Here is a 19,735-nt window from a genome sequence, read left to right as displayed (position 1 = left end):
GTGCATGTTGCAAGTATGACTTGTCTATATTTCAGTTATTCTTACATTTTATTGCTTGACTTTATTGTGCTGGGACCCAAGTATGTGTTTTCTTCCATCATATCCAAAAGTGAATTATGTTAACATGTTGACTCTGTGTCAAGCTCAGTTTCCGTTTCCATCATGCTGAATATTAACATTCATGCTAAATCATGTTTATGTCTTTTCATTTTCATTGAGATCATCGTCTTTCTTTACAGTTCGAGAATTCACCAGCACTTCTCCAAAAAAAAAAAAAAAAAAAAAAAAAAAAAAAAAAAAAAAAAAAAAAACCACTGTCATCATTTTGTTTTCTTTTCTGTTCACAAATCGGCCGCAAGTGATGCAGTTCTAATTCCATCTATGTAATGTCATCATGTCAGCTTTGCAATAATGGCTTAGAAAAAGCACACAAAATAAACTGAATTGGAGGGAATCAACTGGAGTCTCAAGTCAAACAATGAGCTCAAACAAAGATCAGAGTCAAACATCTCTTGGTTAAACAACAAGCAATCAAGTATTAAAGTCGCTGTATGAATCCCTGTTGTGCTACATTCCTGCAAATGTACAAACTAATTTTAGGAACTATACTGTTATTGATGCAGCACAGGTACATTCAGTTTGAAAACCTATTGAAAGCTGATGCAGTTTAGGTTTTTGCACAAAAAACAATTATTGCCCCACCAACCTTAGTAGGAATGTGGAGGAAAGGAATATATATTATATATATATTCCAAATTGCTTTATTTTCTAAATTGTATTACTGTAATCACTTCTATGAATAGATGATTTCATGTACCTACCTATTTTTTTTCTTTTTTCCCCCCCTTTTGCTGAAACTTAAAGGACTCTTTTGTATAAAAAATACCTTTTGGATTGAGGAGTGGTGGGTTGAGTAAGTCCCACTGTAGCTGTATACTGAGGTTGAGAGCATAAAAGGTGTGATTTACATCACTCCTTGGAGACAGAGACTCGTTATGACTTACTTGGTCAGCAATGGAGCGGCCCAGTTTGTCCATTCTGGATCCTGCCTCTGCAATTTTCTTGGCAGCGCTGATGACATCAGATGTATTCTTCAGTGGCCCTTTTCCTCTGAACAGAAAAGATGGAAAGCATTAGACCCAGCTGTAACTCTAATGCAGACTCAAGTCTCATTCAGGACAAAAAGTCCCAGAGCCCGATTCTGTCAGATGGTTGGTTAAGCAAGAAAGCATATATAAAAACTACAGGAACAGTTCAGGCAGGCCACATATTAAACTCTAAAAGCAGCCTGGTGTCATATAGGGCCATCAGAAACATAAATGTTTTAAAAATAAAATAAATGCAAAAAGTGTGGAAAGTATTTATCWAAGCAGGACACTTTTTTAAAAAGCTATACCAGCAACTGAGTTTAAAATTATTCCAAATGAAACAAAGTAAAACAAAACTGAAGGATAATTTAATTTCTGGACCTGACTCCCATGTCCATCGTTGTTGACCCTTTTGAGCCAAACAAAGTCCAGTCCACACAGGTCAGTCCAGCCCTGACCTGACACACTGTAAAGCTTGTCAGCTATTTGCCATTTTTCAACCCCCCCAGGGGACTCTGGGACACAGTTGGCAAGAGACAGAAATTGGATTCAAAGCTGCTCTCTCCAGGCTAAAAAAAAATGAGCCATCCAACCCAGAACAGATGGAATTTTGTGTTCTGTTCTCTTGCTTCCCCTTTCCTCCCCTCCCATCTCCAACACGCTCCTTCTCCAGCTCTCCCTCTGCTGCTCTGATGTAAAACAAGCCAGGGTCCTAGTGGAAAAGGCCATGCATCAGAGCGCATACTGGAAGTTCTCCTGGGACGAAGTCAACCCCAGGAGACTGAGCTGGAGGCATTGTGACACTTCTGGGGACGGAGTAAAAACAGCATACAAGCAAAAAGGCAGCTGATAGCATGCTGCTGTGGTTTGTTCAAAACAAATACACAGCAGCAACTGATTTGTACCTGATCTACCATGTTTTATATAAGATGTGTTTTTTTCCAGAGTACTTTTGAACTCTGCTGGGGAAGTTAAACAGCCCATAAAGATAAAACAAAGAGAATCCAGCTAAATATTTTAGTCCCCACAACACCTGCAGGCCCCCAGATGTGCGCAAGCCAAACACTTCACAGCACAGGACTGTGACAGGTGGCTCCCAAATATGTTGAATGTTTCCAAACCCCAAATGGTTTTATTCATGAGAGCTGCCAAACGGCCATGCAGGAGTCAACATGAATTTCTCCTACTTTCTGCAGATTTGTCAGAAGAGGTCAACTATCTAATACATTAACCTCGGCAGGACTTCGCTCCACGCCAAGGTTCAAAAGACAATAATTTGAGCGCAGGTTGAATTTACCAGCCACTGACCTTCCACGAGCCATCACTGGATACATGAGTGAAGCCATAATGTGTGGATTGATATGCTGGCTGATACTCTCACTCTCACTCTCACTCTCACACACACACACACACACACACACACACACACACACACACACACACACACACACACAAAAAAGAAAAAACAGCGGTCGTAGATGGGCGGTTAAAAAAAAAGAAATACTTTCACCCTTGTTAACTCAAACAGTGTTTGCAGCAGTTCAGACAAACTCTATGATGAAAATAATCACCTGAAAGTTTTAACTTAGTCAGATTGTTGTAAAATCTTATTTGATTTTGTGTAATATAAAGTAGCCCATCAGTGCTGAAAATCAAAAGGTCTCAGGAGCCTTGATAAGAGCAAAGTATTTCTCTCCTAGAGGAACAGTTATTATAACCAGATTTTGTATAATCAGTACTTTGCAAGTTCATGCAGTCATCCAATTGCTAACGCCATAAAAGGCCATTTTAAAGTTATTTTAAAATGCATCTCAATTAATTTGACACTTTAAATCAGTACCATTTTGTTTTTTATTGAAAACAAGGACTCATGACTTTATTAACTTCTAAAATGCATGTACTTGATCTGAGGCCACAATTAAATTTGTTAAAGTAATAACTGTAAAAAATGTTTTAAAATTGGATTAATTCCAACAGTACTCACAAACCAAACCATTATTCGGTTTCTATGAGTCATTTCTCCTTTTTTTAACTCCTTGGTTTGCTTTAAAGTGTAAAACTGTGGGAGAGGCAGCATTTATAAAACACAAAAATGTCACAGCAATCAATAACCTCATACCTTTATCCATCCAACCATTCATCCATTATACAACAACAACAAAAAAAAAGGTGGCAATATTTTTCCATACTTTCTTTTTGAGGAATAAAGAGCACATAAAACCTACTGGGTGCTGTTCAACCATTCAGGTCCATTCAGGTCTGCGGCTGTTAGCGTCGCAAACTTTGCTACCGCTTTTTAATATTTCAAATCTTTATTCAGTGAAATGGGCCTTTTCATTTAGAGGATGAGGTGACTGCTGTGCAAAAAAAATTTCWAATTTAAAAAGCCACCTCATACAAAAATAGATTAAACCGATTAAATGTCTCTTTACAAACACTGTACAAGCTGAGGAATGTAGAAAGAACGTCATTCCAAAACAATATACACATAAAATTACACAAATGACTAATCCTTTTATTTTACATATGAATAAGCACTCAGTATTTGCATATGCAGTTTATCAAATTCTTCAACTGAACGCTACCCTAAAATAAAAATGACTAACACTAAAAAGTCAGACCAGCTCTAAAAGACCACTGTTTGGGCAAATAAAACAAAAATAAATTTGCACAAAAACGACAAAGAAAGTAGGGGGCAAAATTCATCCGAAGCGTCAGCGTCTATAAAAATCACGCGGAGACAGTGTGATGRCATGGGAATGTATGACTGCGTAAGAAAATGGATAACTAGTGCATACTGTCATTGTGATACGAGCAGCTGGATGAATTCTGTAGTGTACAGTCACACTCTGCCAACTCAGATTCTGCRAAATGCAGCAAAGCAGATTTTATAGCTCTTCACAGTACAGATGGACACTGACCCAAAACAGACAGCAAAAATGCAGGAATGTTTTCTAAACAAAATATTCTCAAGTGTTTGTGACACCTACTCTTAACCGAAACCTGCTGCAAATCTCACAATGAAAACAAAAAGTAACAGCAAAAAGACCAGCAAACAACTGATAAAATCATAAACACWTTTTAAGGTGATGCCCAAGGGCTCCAACATTTCAGCTGTTACTGCAAAAAGCTTTCAATAAAAGTTAAAAGAATGAATTCAAACCTGAAAACTGAGAATGGTATCAAATGAATAATTATCCAATTAGTCAGATCTAACCCCAACATCTGCTTAATATACAGTATTACCTACATAATCCACTCAGAGTGTGAATTTGGCCTTTAGCAGCTCTGTGAAGGAAGGATGTCCATTTAATTTCTTTCCAAAGGAGACCTGGCTTATTATTTATGTAGCAGGGGAGAAGAAAATGTGATGCTCTGCTTATGGTTTCATAAATCAAGATTAAAAGGGATAGAAAAATAATAAAGAGGAAATCCTAACTATCCTGCTGCTTAAGTCAAATGAAAAGCTCTGCTGCACGAACAATAGTCTTAAACTTTATGTGAACCTTTTCTCAAATATAGATGAATGTTTGTTAACAAACATAAGCTTACTGGGAGAATGTATTTAAGTCTTAACTTAAGCTGTAAATTTTGTCAAGGCATTTGCTTATAAATATTCTAATGAAGAAAGTATGAGATAATATGAGGAAAGTGTAGAATGACTTATTTATAGTAGCACCCATATGTCTGGACTAATTTATTTTGCATGCATAGGCAGACTAGTTAATATGAGTCAGAAACTCAAAGAAACATCTATCAAGTGCAATGATGTTTTAGCTCATTTGTCCCGTCGTCTCACCTGGTGAAGTCTGTCATCTCCATCATGATCATGCACATCTGCTTAGCCAACACAATGATGTCATTGCCGCTGTCATCCCACTTGGATACCTCAGCGTCCAGCTTGCTCTTCTCCTCCTGGAAGCTAGCCACCTGCTCGGCAATCTTTGCTTTCTGCTCCTGCGGCAACTGAGCCATGATAGCCTGTAGAAGAAAAATTAGGGAAGGTGCAGGGGGTTAGTGAGCAACACTTTGACATATTCTTGCAAGAAACACCAAAATGCAATGTTTTCTTGGCAGGCATGGCCTCTGTGTTAATGGGATTCCAGCAGAGGATATAAATTTTAAATGTTATACTTTTTTCTGTATGATTTGTTTCATACTTTTTAATAAAATGCAATCTAAAACCTAAATACATGAATTTGCATAGTCTGATATGAATAAAAACTGCATTAGAACTGATTTTTCAGGTTTGCAATGTTTTAACAAAACCATATTTTGCAAAAATGTTTCTGAAGCCACATCACGGGGCAAAAACATTGCTCCCTTTTGTACAACTAAAAACCATAAAGACCTTTATTTAGCAGCATTTGACAACATGTGGAAATGAGTTTAACAGCATGTCTATCAGTCCTCTTAAACTGAACAGTAAAGAAGAAGCTTCCAAACAGGCAGACATTCAGTGAATTAACTTGTCAAGTTGAGGTGGACCGACACTTGAGAGCAGGAAATCAAATAATGCTCACTCCTTTACTGGTCTGTTTTTAGAAGCCATATAAGCGCCAATAGGGTAAAAAAGGAGAGAAGATAAATCCAAACAAAACAGCAACATAATCTTTACTGACCAAACAAATCACTATGGAATAAATTAAATTGTTCAGACACAAAGGATTGTTATAATCTCACTCTCCATTTTTTATGAAATGATGTACAATATACTGATTAATCTCCTTATTAATGACTGATCCATCTGATATGATTGATCAGAAAATATAAAATATTTGACTTCTGGGTAGCAACAACAGAATCAAAGAGACCTATAATTTGGCAAGAACGCCACACGAAAGGAGATTTTGCAAATACTTCGGTCACTTCAGCTATTATGATGCCAAACCAACTGTGCACAAGCCATCAACAGTAAGTATGGGGGTGGAGTGTTTGAACGAAACACAATGGCTCAGACAGCATTAACATCAAAACCGTTCCAAGCGACTACAATTGAGTTTCTACAAATTATTTAAAAAGAAAAAAATACACATTTATCATTAATCTCCTTTTTAACAAGATTCAGCTCAGGACATTTTATAGTTTTTGCTGTTTTGTCAAACAATGCTCCTAATGTAATCAAGCTGGATGGCTCTATAAAATGATGGAATAAAAAAGCTGTAAGTAAAAACTCAACAATATTTAATCCTCGGTTCTGAAGGGCACTAAAAGGCCACTTTCAGCATGGAAATAAAATATCTTATTTCCTCTTATGAACATTCATTTCTTCAAGTATTAATATTTTGTTGCTACAAAATTTCAAGGCGAGATTTACAACCTAGAAACATCTACTTACTCGTGCACTTTGACCGGCAATGAGCTGGTCATCCTCCGTCTGCACGCTGGTCTTGCTTTGTTTATCAAAGTCTTCGGTCTCAAAGTCGGAGTCATCCAGTTCTTCTGGAGTCTTTATTGACAAAAAACAAGGAAAACAAGATTTTAAAAAATTGCATTTTATACTTATGTGGAGAACATAAAATAATATTGGCATACAACACCACTGTGAGCACCATTAAATAATAAACCTGCTCACTGTCTGTGAGAAATGTCTCAGTGCTGCCAGCCTGGGCAGCAAAAGATAAATGTCTCCCTTCTCATAGCTTGTGTAGTGTAATGTACTGCCTGTGCATTTTGAGTGGGAAAATGAAGGTACGTGCTGGTATGAAACATATTGGGAGCAAAACACTTCAAAAGCCCATCTGTCGCTGCCATTTGAGGAAAAAGACGAGTGAGGCATGAATTGTGTTCTTCTGGAATTTTGATACTTGGTTTCTTCCTTTACCTCCCTAACCATGAATRCAGAACAAGCAATTAGTGAAATTTTGTCTATAAGTCATATTCAAATAAAATTGGAGCTCAGTAGGTCACGCTTAAGGCAAACAGTAACAGCAGGTCAGGAAAATGTTTTTAGTAGAGCTATAGATTCAGGGTAAATGATGTGGCCAGATAAAGGTGCATTATCACGCTTGTGCCTCCATTTGTGCTTATCCAACTGACTCCCTACTGTAATGGATTTGGAGCCCTCATATCTAAAAATAGCTGAGGGTCTCTGAACAACCTTATACTCCTTTATGAAACTGTAGTGAAGCTCTTGTCCTCGAGAGAATATGGGAATAGTGTCAGATACAAAGCTCAGGCATGTCTTTCAACCCAGACAATGCTGTTCAGTGGGGCAGAGATATCACCTGCTGTGGCCTGTAAAACAGATAACCTGTGAATGTGGGAGGTTTAGAAATGATATCTCAGGGTGGTTATTCAATGGGAAACTACTAGAGAGTGACAATAAYAACCTGCTGTTAGATAATATTAATAAAGCATATTGAAGCCGATGCTTTTACAGTTAGTTTGCCACGACTTTTTATGCTATGGCAAAATACACTAATCATATTTAATAGCGGCCCGTGTCACTGCTGTGCATCCGAAAGGAGAAATATTCCATTTTATCCACGTAAATTACCTGTGAGGCACATAAGACCAGATGCTATGTGAAGTGCAATCATTAAGAGAAGAATGAGAGCGAGCTGAATTACAGAGCCAGGAAACGAGCCGGTGCTGCATCTTTGTGTGCCGTTGTAAATACGGACAGGCCCCATTCAACGGTATTACCCTACTGTTATTCTTTTTGTGACATCCTACTCATCGCCTCAGTGAGCTGAACTGATACCCCTCTTCCCTTTAATTTTATTTTAGGACGGAGCCAGTAAAAATCACCTTGGGCTGTGAGGCACTACACAAATMATAAGGTAACGACAGCTGCCCTCTGTATCCAACTGTCAGCAGCTGCCTGACTTAGAGTCAGTTTCATGTCTAGGAGGCATATTCTCTGATGTCGCTGTAGGTGGAGAGAGGGCTCCGTCTGCCTTTCAATATCCAGGGGACATCCAACACAGACTGACTGCAAGCCACTTAAAGGTTAAAGACATGTCCATCCTAAAACCCACCCCACACACACTTGTCTGTTTTGATTTAAGACTAGGCCACAGCCTTTATGCATGTATGGATAAGCCCTAGATTTATGTCATCTTGGAGCCATTTAGACAACTCATTTAAGCCAATTGTATCTAACAAACTTTGAACTTGAATTTTAGTCATGTGAGTGAAGGAGTTCTTCTTAGCAGAAATCAATGTATTCGTTGTACCAGCGTTCCAAACAGCAATTAAAGACATTCCAGTRAACATGCATTTGGAAATACTACAACTATGACGATAAAAGCTGAGTCATTTCCTGCTTTATAATTCCTGGTAATGTGTTGATCACCCTTCAGGCTTGATTGTGAAATCCTGTTCGACTCGTGGGAATTTTTTTTTTAAGATAATGGAGGAAGTTTGAATTGTGTCTTTCCCAAGCTGACAGTTAATGGCAAAATCAATCTGATGGCRAAATCTTGAATGAGCTAAGTATTTCTACTAATCCTCTGTTCATTTTGACACACATGCACACTTACGCATACTCCCTCTCCCTCTCTGTAGTATTTAGCCAAGCCCATAAGCTCAGTGTTAATAGCTTAATCTGGATAACAAGAGTGGGGCTGGGGTAGATAGAAATTGAATGTAGTTCTCAGGCACTGCAGAACGAAGGAATGCTAATTAAAATGTCCATCTTAAATCAGATGCTCATTATGATGCAAATGCAAAAACATAATAGGTCGACTTATTTGGTTTTTGTCCATGTCTGAGTACGATAATTAATGGAAACCAATAAACAGTTTTAGTGCCCAACACAGAACATGTGATCGAGACTAATGATACCAATTGAAAAGATTAAAGCCTCGATAGCAACAAAGAACTGCATAATACAACCAGCACAATGTAACTTCAAGTATTTAATACATAAGGTTACATATTAYGCACTCACTTTGTATAACACGGCAGTTTCAAGTAGTTAAACTAGCTACACTATAAAGACTTCACCATAAAGACGATCCATTTCTCTTTAGAGCTGCAGTGGGTTTTGTTGTCAGCTCATTGTCAGCCTGTAAAGAAATGCTTCAATGGCTCCCTACTACCATCTGTCTCAGTTATGGTTCTACTCAAGCAAAAGCCATCAACCCACAGACATCTAAGGCTGTTGTTAAACTAGATTGTATGCTTGGTCAATTAGGTCGGCTTTTCCCTGAGAAAAGTTAATCACTGGCTTCTAATAATGGGCAGCTCAAGTTTCTGGTATCCTTCTAAAAATAGTACCAAGTGTAGAGAGATTTTGTCAAGATTAAGGTATTAAATGTTTCATAGTAAAGTAGTATTTAAAAGCCCTCAAATAAAACATACGGGATCAAAAATATTGATTAAACTGTTCATTTTTATGGAAATAAACTGTTTCACTCAAAAGCTAAATTAAAAATTAATCACATTTGGATATTGAAGGCAACATTTTTCATTGAATTGTTTGGGGCAAAAAGGAAAAACCTTGCAATTTTGTCAAGAAAATACCAGCACAAGTCTATAATAAGCAAACGGGGCTGCAGTTGAAAGAGAGCGCTTGCGGATTTTAACAAGCTGTGGCACCTAGTTGACTGACAGGAAACAAGGCCCCGACAAGAACGCTGTCAGTTTGAAACAACGGAAAGGAATAGAGACTCCTTCATGATGGCAAGTCAACATGGAGGTGTGGCGAAAGATGTTGGCTGTTCTCATTCTGCTGCATCTAGAATCTGAAACAAGCATAAACCTAAAGGGGGAGGTTGTAAAACTGGAACAAGAAGTAGACCAGGGAAAGCATCAAAACACAAAAAGTAAAAGTAGCACATCTTGAAAACTGAAAAAACTAAAAACTCAACGCTCAACCCCAGAATAAACACCGATGGACACAAGGCTTATAGGTGGAAAATTCTCATCTAAACTATCTTGTAAAGAAACATGCAGCTTATCCAAAAACTCTTAAACTCATCATGTAAGGCTTTCATTTCTGACTAAAATTTAATAATGGATGTAGAAAAATAATCTATGAAGTGGCTCCATCCATTAAAGCTGATGTGTTAACAGCTATATGAGGTAATTGAAACTCTCACTGATTAAAAGCATGTTTGTCTTTAGTGAGCTCCATACATTAACCAAAAAAGGTGCAAAAAGCTTCTACTTCAAAATTTGCTCCATTTTTTCGATTGAGCAAATAAGTTATTTTTCCCTTTTGTTCAATGCGGAAAAATTGCTAATTATATATATTTTATTTATTTTTTTGCTGTTTGTTTTGTTACATGTTTGCCAAAGTAAAATGTTAACCACTAAAGGTTTGAGGGGTAATAGCTTTTATTCTGAATAAAAGCAAAAAATGACACATAAAAGCAAATCTCTATGTTGTGTGACAGGCAGTGGAGAAAAGAAATCTGTGCAGACTTACTCTGATCATAAGGACAGCCTTGCGTATGTCRCGAATGCCATCATATACGAGGCGAGATGCATCAATGAACTCATTCTCGTCCATTGGCTGAGAGGGGTTTGAACTCAAGGCCTCYACTGCAGACTCGACTTGTTCCGTGAACCGTGGCATTACTGAGGAACAGAAAAATGGGGAAAAAAATGATAAAAGAAGGGAAAAATATAGAAGGAAAATTTCACACCCACACAAAAAATAGTGTAAAAAACAAACGTCACAGAGTGAAATGTATCACGTCAAACTTTTAAAAATACTTTGTAAACCCATTGTCGAGTTACCACTGGAAACAGGTTTGTAAAAGTACCTGCACTGAGGTGAATAATCAGGCCAATTCTCCCTGGCTAGGACTTTTAGATCTACATCTGTGGTATTTTTGGTGTTTTAAAAAAGCTACTTAATTTAAACCATCACAATTTAAAGGCATTCTAAAGACTATTTTAATAACTGACCTTCTCAAAGAAATAAGGACTAAAAATACTCTGATTAAAAGGTTTAGTGATTAGATCACCCTTTGATTATTGGCATTTTGCTCTTTTGGCTTATTGCTTTAAATGGTCACACATAAACCAAACCCATGGCTTCAGGGAAGAAATCTGACGGAGCARAAAGACATTGTAACACAAGGATTCACAAAGCTGTCCCAATGGGCGAGCATTTTGCCCCAATGACAATTTGATAACTGCTCTGGAGGCCTTTCCCTCTCATTTGCATTATTTCAAATTCAATTTTTTGGATTTAGCGGCTTCTTCGTAGGAGAGGCCTGGATGTCAGGATGCAAATTTAGAGGGCAGGAGCACAGCCRCGTCAACAAAGAGGATTTTGATTTGAGCTTACAAAATCGCATGCAGCCTGAAGGTTTCTGCACAGAAAGTGTTGAAAGGAATACAGGAATCTGGCTGATGAGATTTTACAATGACAATCTTTCCTCACAGGGAAAATTAATTAAAGCAATTCTCATAATTTTTTAAAAATCAAATAGGAGTAAGATCATAAAACCAGCTAGATAAATTACCAAGCTGATGTTAATCAATACTTTGCTTTTAATCTGTCATCTACAAAACTTTTATCTCAAAGTGTGTGAAATATTATGCCTCATTCATTTTGTCAAATAACWAAAACCTTCCATTTACTTACCTGTTATTTAATAACAAAGAGTGAGAAACAGCACCCAATAAAAAGACAGAAAGCATTCAGATTTATGTTGTGGAAATGTATTGATTTAAATCAAACCTTTATTGAGTAAAAAGACATTAAAATAATTTCCAACTGCTTSACTCAGCTTCATCTAAAACCCTCCGATGATCTGCCTGCATTTCCTGACTGTTAATAGGGCCCACACCCTCCAGAGGGCCGAGCCATTTCCAAATCTGACAACCGAAAAATCGTTCTGTCATGTTAGCTCGCTGGTGATGGAAGCTAACACTGCTCATACATGCCGGCTGGCTAATGATATACCACTTTATTTGGACAAAATGACTTGTGTGATTCAACTTGTGTTAAGATATTCAAATTTATCTGACAACTGAAATGCAACTGCTGTGCAGATGCTGAGTCAGCATTTGGGTCACAATATGAAACACTAMAAGAGTGGAACCACTGAAACAAAATTACTCCACTTTGCACCAAACAATTAGAAATCAATTMTAGATGTACAAAAGCTTTYAGCTTAAAAAAGGCACCAGAAGATAAATTAAGAGCAGAGTTCTAGGATTAAACAAAGCAGATTTTAGTGCAACCCTGTTAAACAAAAAAAATGTAAACAGCTGCTCTAATCTATGTAGACCATTTTAGGTAATTTGATAAAAGCTGACTTAGAGGCGCACGGTTTTTCCTCCTGTTTGACTGTAATACATCTGTGAGTGAATCAAACCCACGAAGAACAAATGCTTCTATGATTCTTCTCATTGTTACTGAATTCAGGATGAGCGTTCAGCACTGGACATTAGATTTGTTTACCATGTCAGGCTGACTGACAAGAATATCTGACCTGGGACACAACACAGTGGCTTAAAAACAACAACTGTTCTCGTTTCATGTGGCCTGCTGCTAAAAATTATGAGCTAATCGATTTACTTTGTTTGAAAATTTGTGTTAATAAGAATCTGAACCATGTGCATCAATCGTTCAACAATAAACCATGATGCCGTCTACTGCAAGCATCTAACATTTCTAATCTTTATTTATTGTGTGAATAATTATAATGCTGCGTTCAGACAGAACACATCAAAAGCACGCCCAACGCTTCAAGTTGGATGCTTGTGCACTTTGATGGCAGACCAGAGGTGGAAATTAGCACCCACAACTGGCCAAATGCGGGTAAAATTATGTAGTGGCACCCGCCACCGAACAACGCACCCGCCACTGTGGCAGGTGTGTAATGAACTAAAAAATTAAAAATAAAATAAAATGCATTCGAATCGCACTACTGACTTTTGTCAAAACCTCAGTTTCATTTTTATTGAGGATTTCAGAGCCTATAGGACGTTAACAAACATTAAATGACATCAAATAACCATCTTCCAACCTGCTCTGCAGCTAGAAATAAGTCGTCCTCTCCCCCCGTGCGCGCATTATACAGGTAAACGTCCGATTATCACAAGGAGAAAATAAAAACACCAACTTTAATGTGGCGTTACATATCTGCAGTTAATCGGGAAACAGGTAACAAAACCCTTTCTCAAGAGGAACCAGAGAATGAACTGAAAGTTGCAGGGTTTTTTTAACAATAATGGAAAGGGGGGAAAAACGGATAATAGTGAATTTAACAGGGCAGTCAGTTTTGTTTCATCTGTCGGCAAACAGCAAAGCTAGAACTCTAGGCTGGCATCAAGAGCAAAAATCTGAAATCTGATGATTTAAAACACTACAGTATTTCTAACTGCCAATATGTGAATATTACATAAATGTTAAAAAAAAACTTCCTATTAGTTGTTAAATATTTTAACTCAATAACCATGATCACTTTGATTGACCGATAGAAACTTAAGGAAAAACAGTTTTTTAACCTCTAGGAAACGTCTGAAGATCAGCTGACAGCTCAAATAAATAAATAAATAAATAAATAAATAAATAAATAAATAATCTGCTCCTTCTTTTCCTTGCAGGCTATTTTTTTTGATGCAGAACAAAACAAAAACCCAGGAAAACTAAGTAACAAAATGAACCTTGTGACATGACCTTTTTCAAAAGTAAAAATAGAAATGATCCACTCTGAGACAACGGATCATCAGAGGGATTTCCATCTGTTATTGAAATCTCACTTAGAACAGAAGACACATATTCATACTGGTAGCCTATAGAACAAAAACTACAAGTGATAAAAGGCGAAGGCTGATTTTATTAAATGGAGATAAATTTACCTCAGGTAATTTAAGGTTTTTTTCACTTTGAAAATTTCTCCTATATTATTAAGGTTAAAAAGCTTTTATTTCCAGCCAAGTAGCCCACCTAAAATAATTGGTATTCCACCTGCATACCAGCAAAAAGCAAGGTAATAAGAGAAGTAGAGACATCAAAAAGTCCATCATTTTAAATTTGGGCAAACAGGCTGGCTTGAAAACTCAAAGACACTAATAGATTTTGAGTGTCATTATCTGATCGTAGGCACAAACAATATAATTAGGCCACCAGGACCACGAATTGTCCAAATGCCACCGTGTTACAGAAACAAAAAATAGTAGCTGGTAAAAAGTCTGAGTGGCTGGTACAAAACATGTTCTACCAGCCACTGTGGTTGGTGGGGAAAATTTTTAATTTCCACCCCTGCGGCAGACACTCGCCAAAATTGCTCTAGACACATATCACGTACATCGGAAAGGGTATCTTGGTTGTTTTCCTCTGCTGGTCTCTGTATGGGGGATGAAATTAAGTGGCTTAGCTTTATTTACTGAGAACAAGAGTGTGTCGCATTCACCAGATAATTAATTCACAATTAATTCACCGGATAATTCACAGGAGTTCTGAGTTTGGTGAGTTTCACCACTCCAGGAGCAGTGAGCTGACAAGGCTCGCTTTCAGCTCTATTTTAGTCCCGAGCCCAGTTTGACGAGCCGCTGACCTGCATCGGTGCCTGCATCTTCTGCCAGGACAACAAATACAGGCACTTGACCTAAAGACCTCCTGTCCATCTGTCTCAGGAGAATGTCCCGTAGGAAAATGTRCCACTACRTCAAATAGCAGAGTCTCTGATTGGTTGAGGCGCTGCATCGAGCTGCAAACGTTCAGTTTTGGACGTGCGAAGCGTTGCACACCAAATGCTCAAAACGCGACATGCTAGACACACCGCAGCACTTCACGACGCCCATTGACACGCGTCCATCATAAACTTTGAATGTAAATCTTATGCCCCTGATGCTCAAATCACATTCTGTGTGAAGTATAAAGCATTAAGATCCATTTTTCTTTCATATGTTTTTAGAATGCATCTCATTCTGCAATTTCCGGTYGTAGGTTAGTCATTTTTCGGCTTGTTTTACCTTCTTTTGTCTAAATTTTAGYTTTAACTTTTTTGAAAATATTTACCATTTTCTGCTAATTTTAGCTACATTTCTGCTGTATTCAGTTTTGACACATTTTTGCAAATTTTCAATAGATTTTTCACTTTTCCTTACATTCACCAAAAGCCAGCTGTTCAAATGTAACTTGCATTACCAGTTTAGCTATTAAAAGTTTTCAGCCTGACTTCAGCAGCTTTCAGCAAAAGAATTTCAGCAATAAGTTTTCACACTGCATTTCACAGAAAATGCAAATTCCCGTCTTTTTTATTTTAAATAGATGTTTGTAGTACCSGTRTCAGTGAGGAGTTTTGTGGCTTCCAGAACCTTCTCTGTGTAGACACCAGGCTCATAGTTGTCCATTTCAGAAGTGACCACATGGACGACTCTGGCAGCGCGGCCTCGAATAGCTCCAGCAGTGCGATCCAAACCATCAACATCTTTCTCTTGAAGATGGATGACACACTTATTCACATCCTCCAAGATGTGGTTCTCTGGAGACGAAGCAATATGCAGTTAGTACTTTATATTTAATACAATGTGTTTTTAAAAACATTCATTAAATGGCTTTCCCCCCCCCACTCATACTTCAATCAATGATGTGGACAGGGACCAAGAAAATGTAAAGCTATTAAGGTTTTTTTTTGTGTGTTTGAATGGTTTTGAATTTACAAGGCCACAGGGTAGATTACTCAAGAGGGCTGAAGACAAATTCTTTGACTTCTTATTAATGGGAACTCTGTAAAATGTTAATGACCTCTGTGTAAATTACAGTCTGTCCTTGGGTGGAGGTGAGCAAAGTCACTCAACGTGATGCATAATGAGAATTCTTACAGGGCATGTCTGGCAAACTATTTGTGTGCATTGACACGTCATAGTACGTTAGTTTCAGATGTACTAATGATTTTATTTTCTTATGTAGAGCCAAAGCAGTGATTGCAAATAGCTCTTACCAAAAAATAATCTCCTATGATTTGAGAAGTCATTTTGCCTTAATTAGGTTTTATATGCTTTAAAATGATCATAATAAAATTAAGTCTCATACAATTAAATTATTTTAGAAAACAACAAAAATAACTGAATTATTCTAAAAGGTATGAAAACTACGGATATGAGTAAAACAAAACTACTTACCAGACACAGAAAGGAAGTCATCGATTGATGTTATGTCATCAACAGCGTCAGTGAGGACGCGAACCTGCTTCTCCCACTGGTCTTTGAATGCATCCATATTGTCCTGAGCCACCTTACTGTTGGGCTTGGCAGCAAGGGCCAGTGCTGCATTAATCACCTGTAATTGCCAAATTACAACCATTAAAGCTCAATTATACCGCCACACCCCCCAGCAACAACATTAGCATATGCTGATTGAACAAAGCTCATGTCTMGATCGTTAAAAAATAAAATAAAAAACATCAAGGAGCAAAATCATACCTTAGCGTTATAAGGACTTTGAAGGACATAACATAAGAGAAAATAAAATAAATACCATTTGGTATTATAAACAAGCGTTTTTTTTCTCTAAAAGGGAAAGAAATGTGGGAAAAGTGGCTCTCTTTAAAAACTGAAAGTTATGCACCAATATAAAACCTTTACAACCCCTCAAATCAAGGTTAAAACAAAAGTAAGATCAGTTTTCAATCTTGTAACTAAAACGGACACTAAGCATAAACTTACAAATTATTGAAGATGTGGGAATTACTAAATACCAACGTGAGAAGTAATCTGAAACCAAACTAAAGGTGTGACACTAAGGAAACTGATGCCTCTATGAGCTTCTAATACAACGTGAAAATCTCTCAATGTTATCATTATAAAGTCCAGGTGCAATTTATTTAACTTTTACACAAGTATTACACATGATGAACCTTAAGTAAAAACCATCTTAGTACCTGGGGGCACATGGTTTCCAGTTGAGATGCTGCCATGCGGACCAGCTTCACTCCCTCTTCATTGTTGGAAATAGAGCATGCCAGGTTAGCCACCTAAATGGAGGACACACATCTATTTATACCCCAAAGACAGCAAGTGACCCAAAGACCTATTATGAAGGAACAAAAGGCAACATACATATAATTAAACTAAAGTGTAGTGTTATTGATCAAAAATAGAGCAGCTCTGCCAAACAGCTAATCCCTGTGGAAAACAAGCTCAATGTTGCAGATTAATTCATAAAGCTGCAAAAATGATACAGCATGATTTGCACAGAGGGGGCAACCAGAATAGTAAGAGAAAAACAAAAGCTACGCTGTTGATTGAACACATAAGGCCTCAAATTATTTCCTGAAACAATGGTACCTTTCACCAAATGCAAATGCAAGTTGTGGCTGATTACTCAAGGATATTGGTTATTCTCAGTGACTAAATAACCAGGCTGCCAGATTGCCATCACCCTCCCGGAGAGGCAAGTGTTCGACACTTTCACAAACTGAGCAGCAGAATGAGGAGCAGGAATTGAGCTAAGCAAATACATGCCTGCACCTGCTAACATTTATGATTTTACAGCTAGTTTTTTATGTACTGACCAATAGATCAAGCTCATTTACAATCATTTCTAAATTGGCTTGCATCTTCTGGAGGAATGTTTTTGCAATGACGCAAATTCACATGAATTTAGGTCRGTGATTTTCAAGATTTCTGTTTGTTGTTTGTGATGTGCTGGCAACAATGCTGGAACAGAATGCCTGGGATATGAGGAAYTGTGCCAAAATGGGATAATCCAATGGACAGAAAATGTGCTGAAACGTAATCACTTTCAAATGCAAAGAAAAAAAATTAAACTATAGCAGGAACTATTCTCAGTCATCTGTACTTGTCTGTCAGTTTACTTGCTTTTACCTGGGCAATAGAGAAAAACTAAAAGCAGAACAAAAACTTTTATAACTGGACACGTTAGAAGACTAAGTCTACAAATATATCTAATTATTCTTATCTTCTAATAATAATCTTAAACTAGAATAGTCCCCAAAGAAACTATGAAAGGGTTTGCCATGTGAYGTCCATTTTAAATTTAAGAATCAACTGTACCATTTGTTGAAAATCTCAGTCATCGACCACAATAACAAATCTCACCCTCAATTTGGCTAAAAGTGTGAGTTGTAGTCAATTTTTCTTTTTAACTCTGGTGGCCATCTTGAATTTTTGATTTGGCTTTAGTATTTTATGGGGATCATTCTTAGCTACCACCACACCAAAATTTCAGCCCCAAATGTCTTAAAATGGCAGTTACTGCAGTTTCAAAGTAGCWCTGGTGGCCATCTTGAATTTTTGTTTTGCATTYGTAATTTGTCAAAGCTTGTTCTTGGCTACTACTAGCTTTGTAAGTCTTAAAATGGCTGAATTAGAGCCTTATAAAACATTAGCACAGCAATGCATTCCTCTGCTCTCTTTGAGTAAAGCTAGATGCCCCCTCCCCCAACTTGCGTGATAAGTCTACATTTCTACAATGGTAAAATCAAAACTAGTGGATTGAAACAGTTATTAAAACAGACATGTGGGACAAACCTAAAAATTAAACTTTTAAGAAAAACAATCTTTTATTTAAGTGCTGGCAGTGGATTGCTTCAGTGGCTGCAAAAGTGGTAAACTGAATCAGATTATGAAAGATCCTCTGCACCCTCAGGCACCTCGATTCTACAACCTCAAAATTCCTGAGCAATTTTTCTGATGAGAAGTGTTTATTCAACTGCACCAGTGAAGCACTAAAACATTGATATAAACATACGCTACATCACTATTCAAAGACATGCAGAGACCACAGGGTGAACACTTGAATTCACAAGGAGTGGTGAGAGAGTGGTTATAGAAGGGAAAAAAATTGGCACYCTATGGAGAGACCTGTTTTTATACTTTGATGATCTTTCACACAAGCTTTTACTAACTCTTATCAGAAAGCTGCTGGGAAATCAGTCATTTCAGCATAAAGAGGCAGAAGAAAGAGCCAAAGTAAAAGTCTACCTCAGGTTAAACATCATTTTACTTGCTTTAACCACCCATTTAAGGTTCAGAGGAGTGAGTACCACATCCAGGCACTTGGTTATCTAGCAGCAAAAGTGTCTTATTCAGTTTTTCTCATAGAATTTCATTTTAACTAAAAAAGGTGCACAGGCTGAGAAGAYCATCATCCCCAATTTAAAAAAAATTAACATGAATCATCCTTATTATAAGGCAGCATTATTCTGATTAAGGGAAAGCAAAATGTTTTCATCATCATGTTAAAATAAATCTCGTTTAAATATGAGTTAGTATGAGTTTTTTTGTAGCTAGAAATTCAGCATAATCGCTAAAATAAATGAGTTAAAATTATGTCATTTTGTTGGTTCTTTTGTTGAAAACCATAAAATGTTATTTTTAAATAAAGTGTAAAAAGTTTAAAATGTCTTTTGAAAACATGAACCTTTTGGGATTCTGCATTTTCATTTTCAGCAATTCTTCATCCAATAAAAACTTTATGTAGTGTAAATGAACGTGCGTCAAAAAACATCGGGTTAAAAAAAAGCTTCTTTAAACCAATATTACATTACAATGGTAGAAATTTTTAGATAATAAACAGATGCAGGGTTTCCCCTAGGATTTTTATTAACCGTGGTGGTGTGGTGACCTCTCAATGGGCTAATAATGTTAAAACAGAGCATAATTGTGGAATTACACACACAAACTGACATATATTGCACATGTAGAGGAACTGTTGGGTGATAGAGCGGTTCTTTGTGTGTGTGTTGGGGGGGGGGGGGGGGGGG

At 37.3% G+C, this 19,735-nt stretch overlaps 1 protein-coding gene across 1 annotated transcript in view; it reads right to left on the bottom strand.

The window, feature by feature from the left end:
• Positions 1-19,735, bottom strand: part of ctnna1 (catenin (cadherin-associated protein), alpha 1) — an 83,376-nt gene that overhangs the window by 12,011 nt on the left and 51,630 nt on the right. The window contains exons 10-16 of the mRNA XM_014006146.1: positions 16,889-16,981; positions 16,131-16,287; positions 15,290-15,490; positions 10,468-10,619; positions 6,427-6,537; positions 4,888-5,069; positions 1,005-1,110 (exon numbers count right to left, since the gene is read on the bottom strand). Coding sequence (XP_013861600.1) covers positions 1,005-1,110; positions 4,888-5,069; positions 6,427-6,537; positions 10,468-10,619; positions 15,290-15,490; positions 16,131-16,287; positions 16,889-16,981 — 1,002 coding nt within the window. The remainder of the gene's footprint in view (positions 1-1,004; positions 1,111-4,887; positions 5,070-6,426; positions 6,538-10,467; positions 10,620-15,289; positions 15,491-16,130; positions 16,288-16,888; positions 16,982-19,735) is intronic.

Source organism: Austrofundulus limnaeus, unplaced genomic scaffold (genome assembly GCF_001266775.1).
Source record: "Austrofundulus limnaeus strain Quisiro unplaced genomic scaffold, Austrofundulus_limnaeus-1.0 Scaffold34, whole genome shotgun sequence".
Classification (NCBI taxonomy): Eukaryota; Metazoa; Chordata; class Actinopteri; order Cyprinodontiformes; family Rivulidae; genus Austrofundulus; species Austrofundulus limnaeus.
Note: the sequence above shows the minus strand (reverse complement) of the source record. Positions and strands in the feature narration are given on the sequence as shown.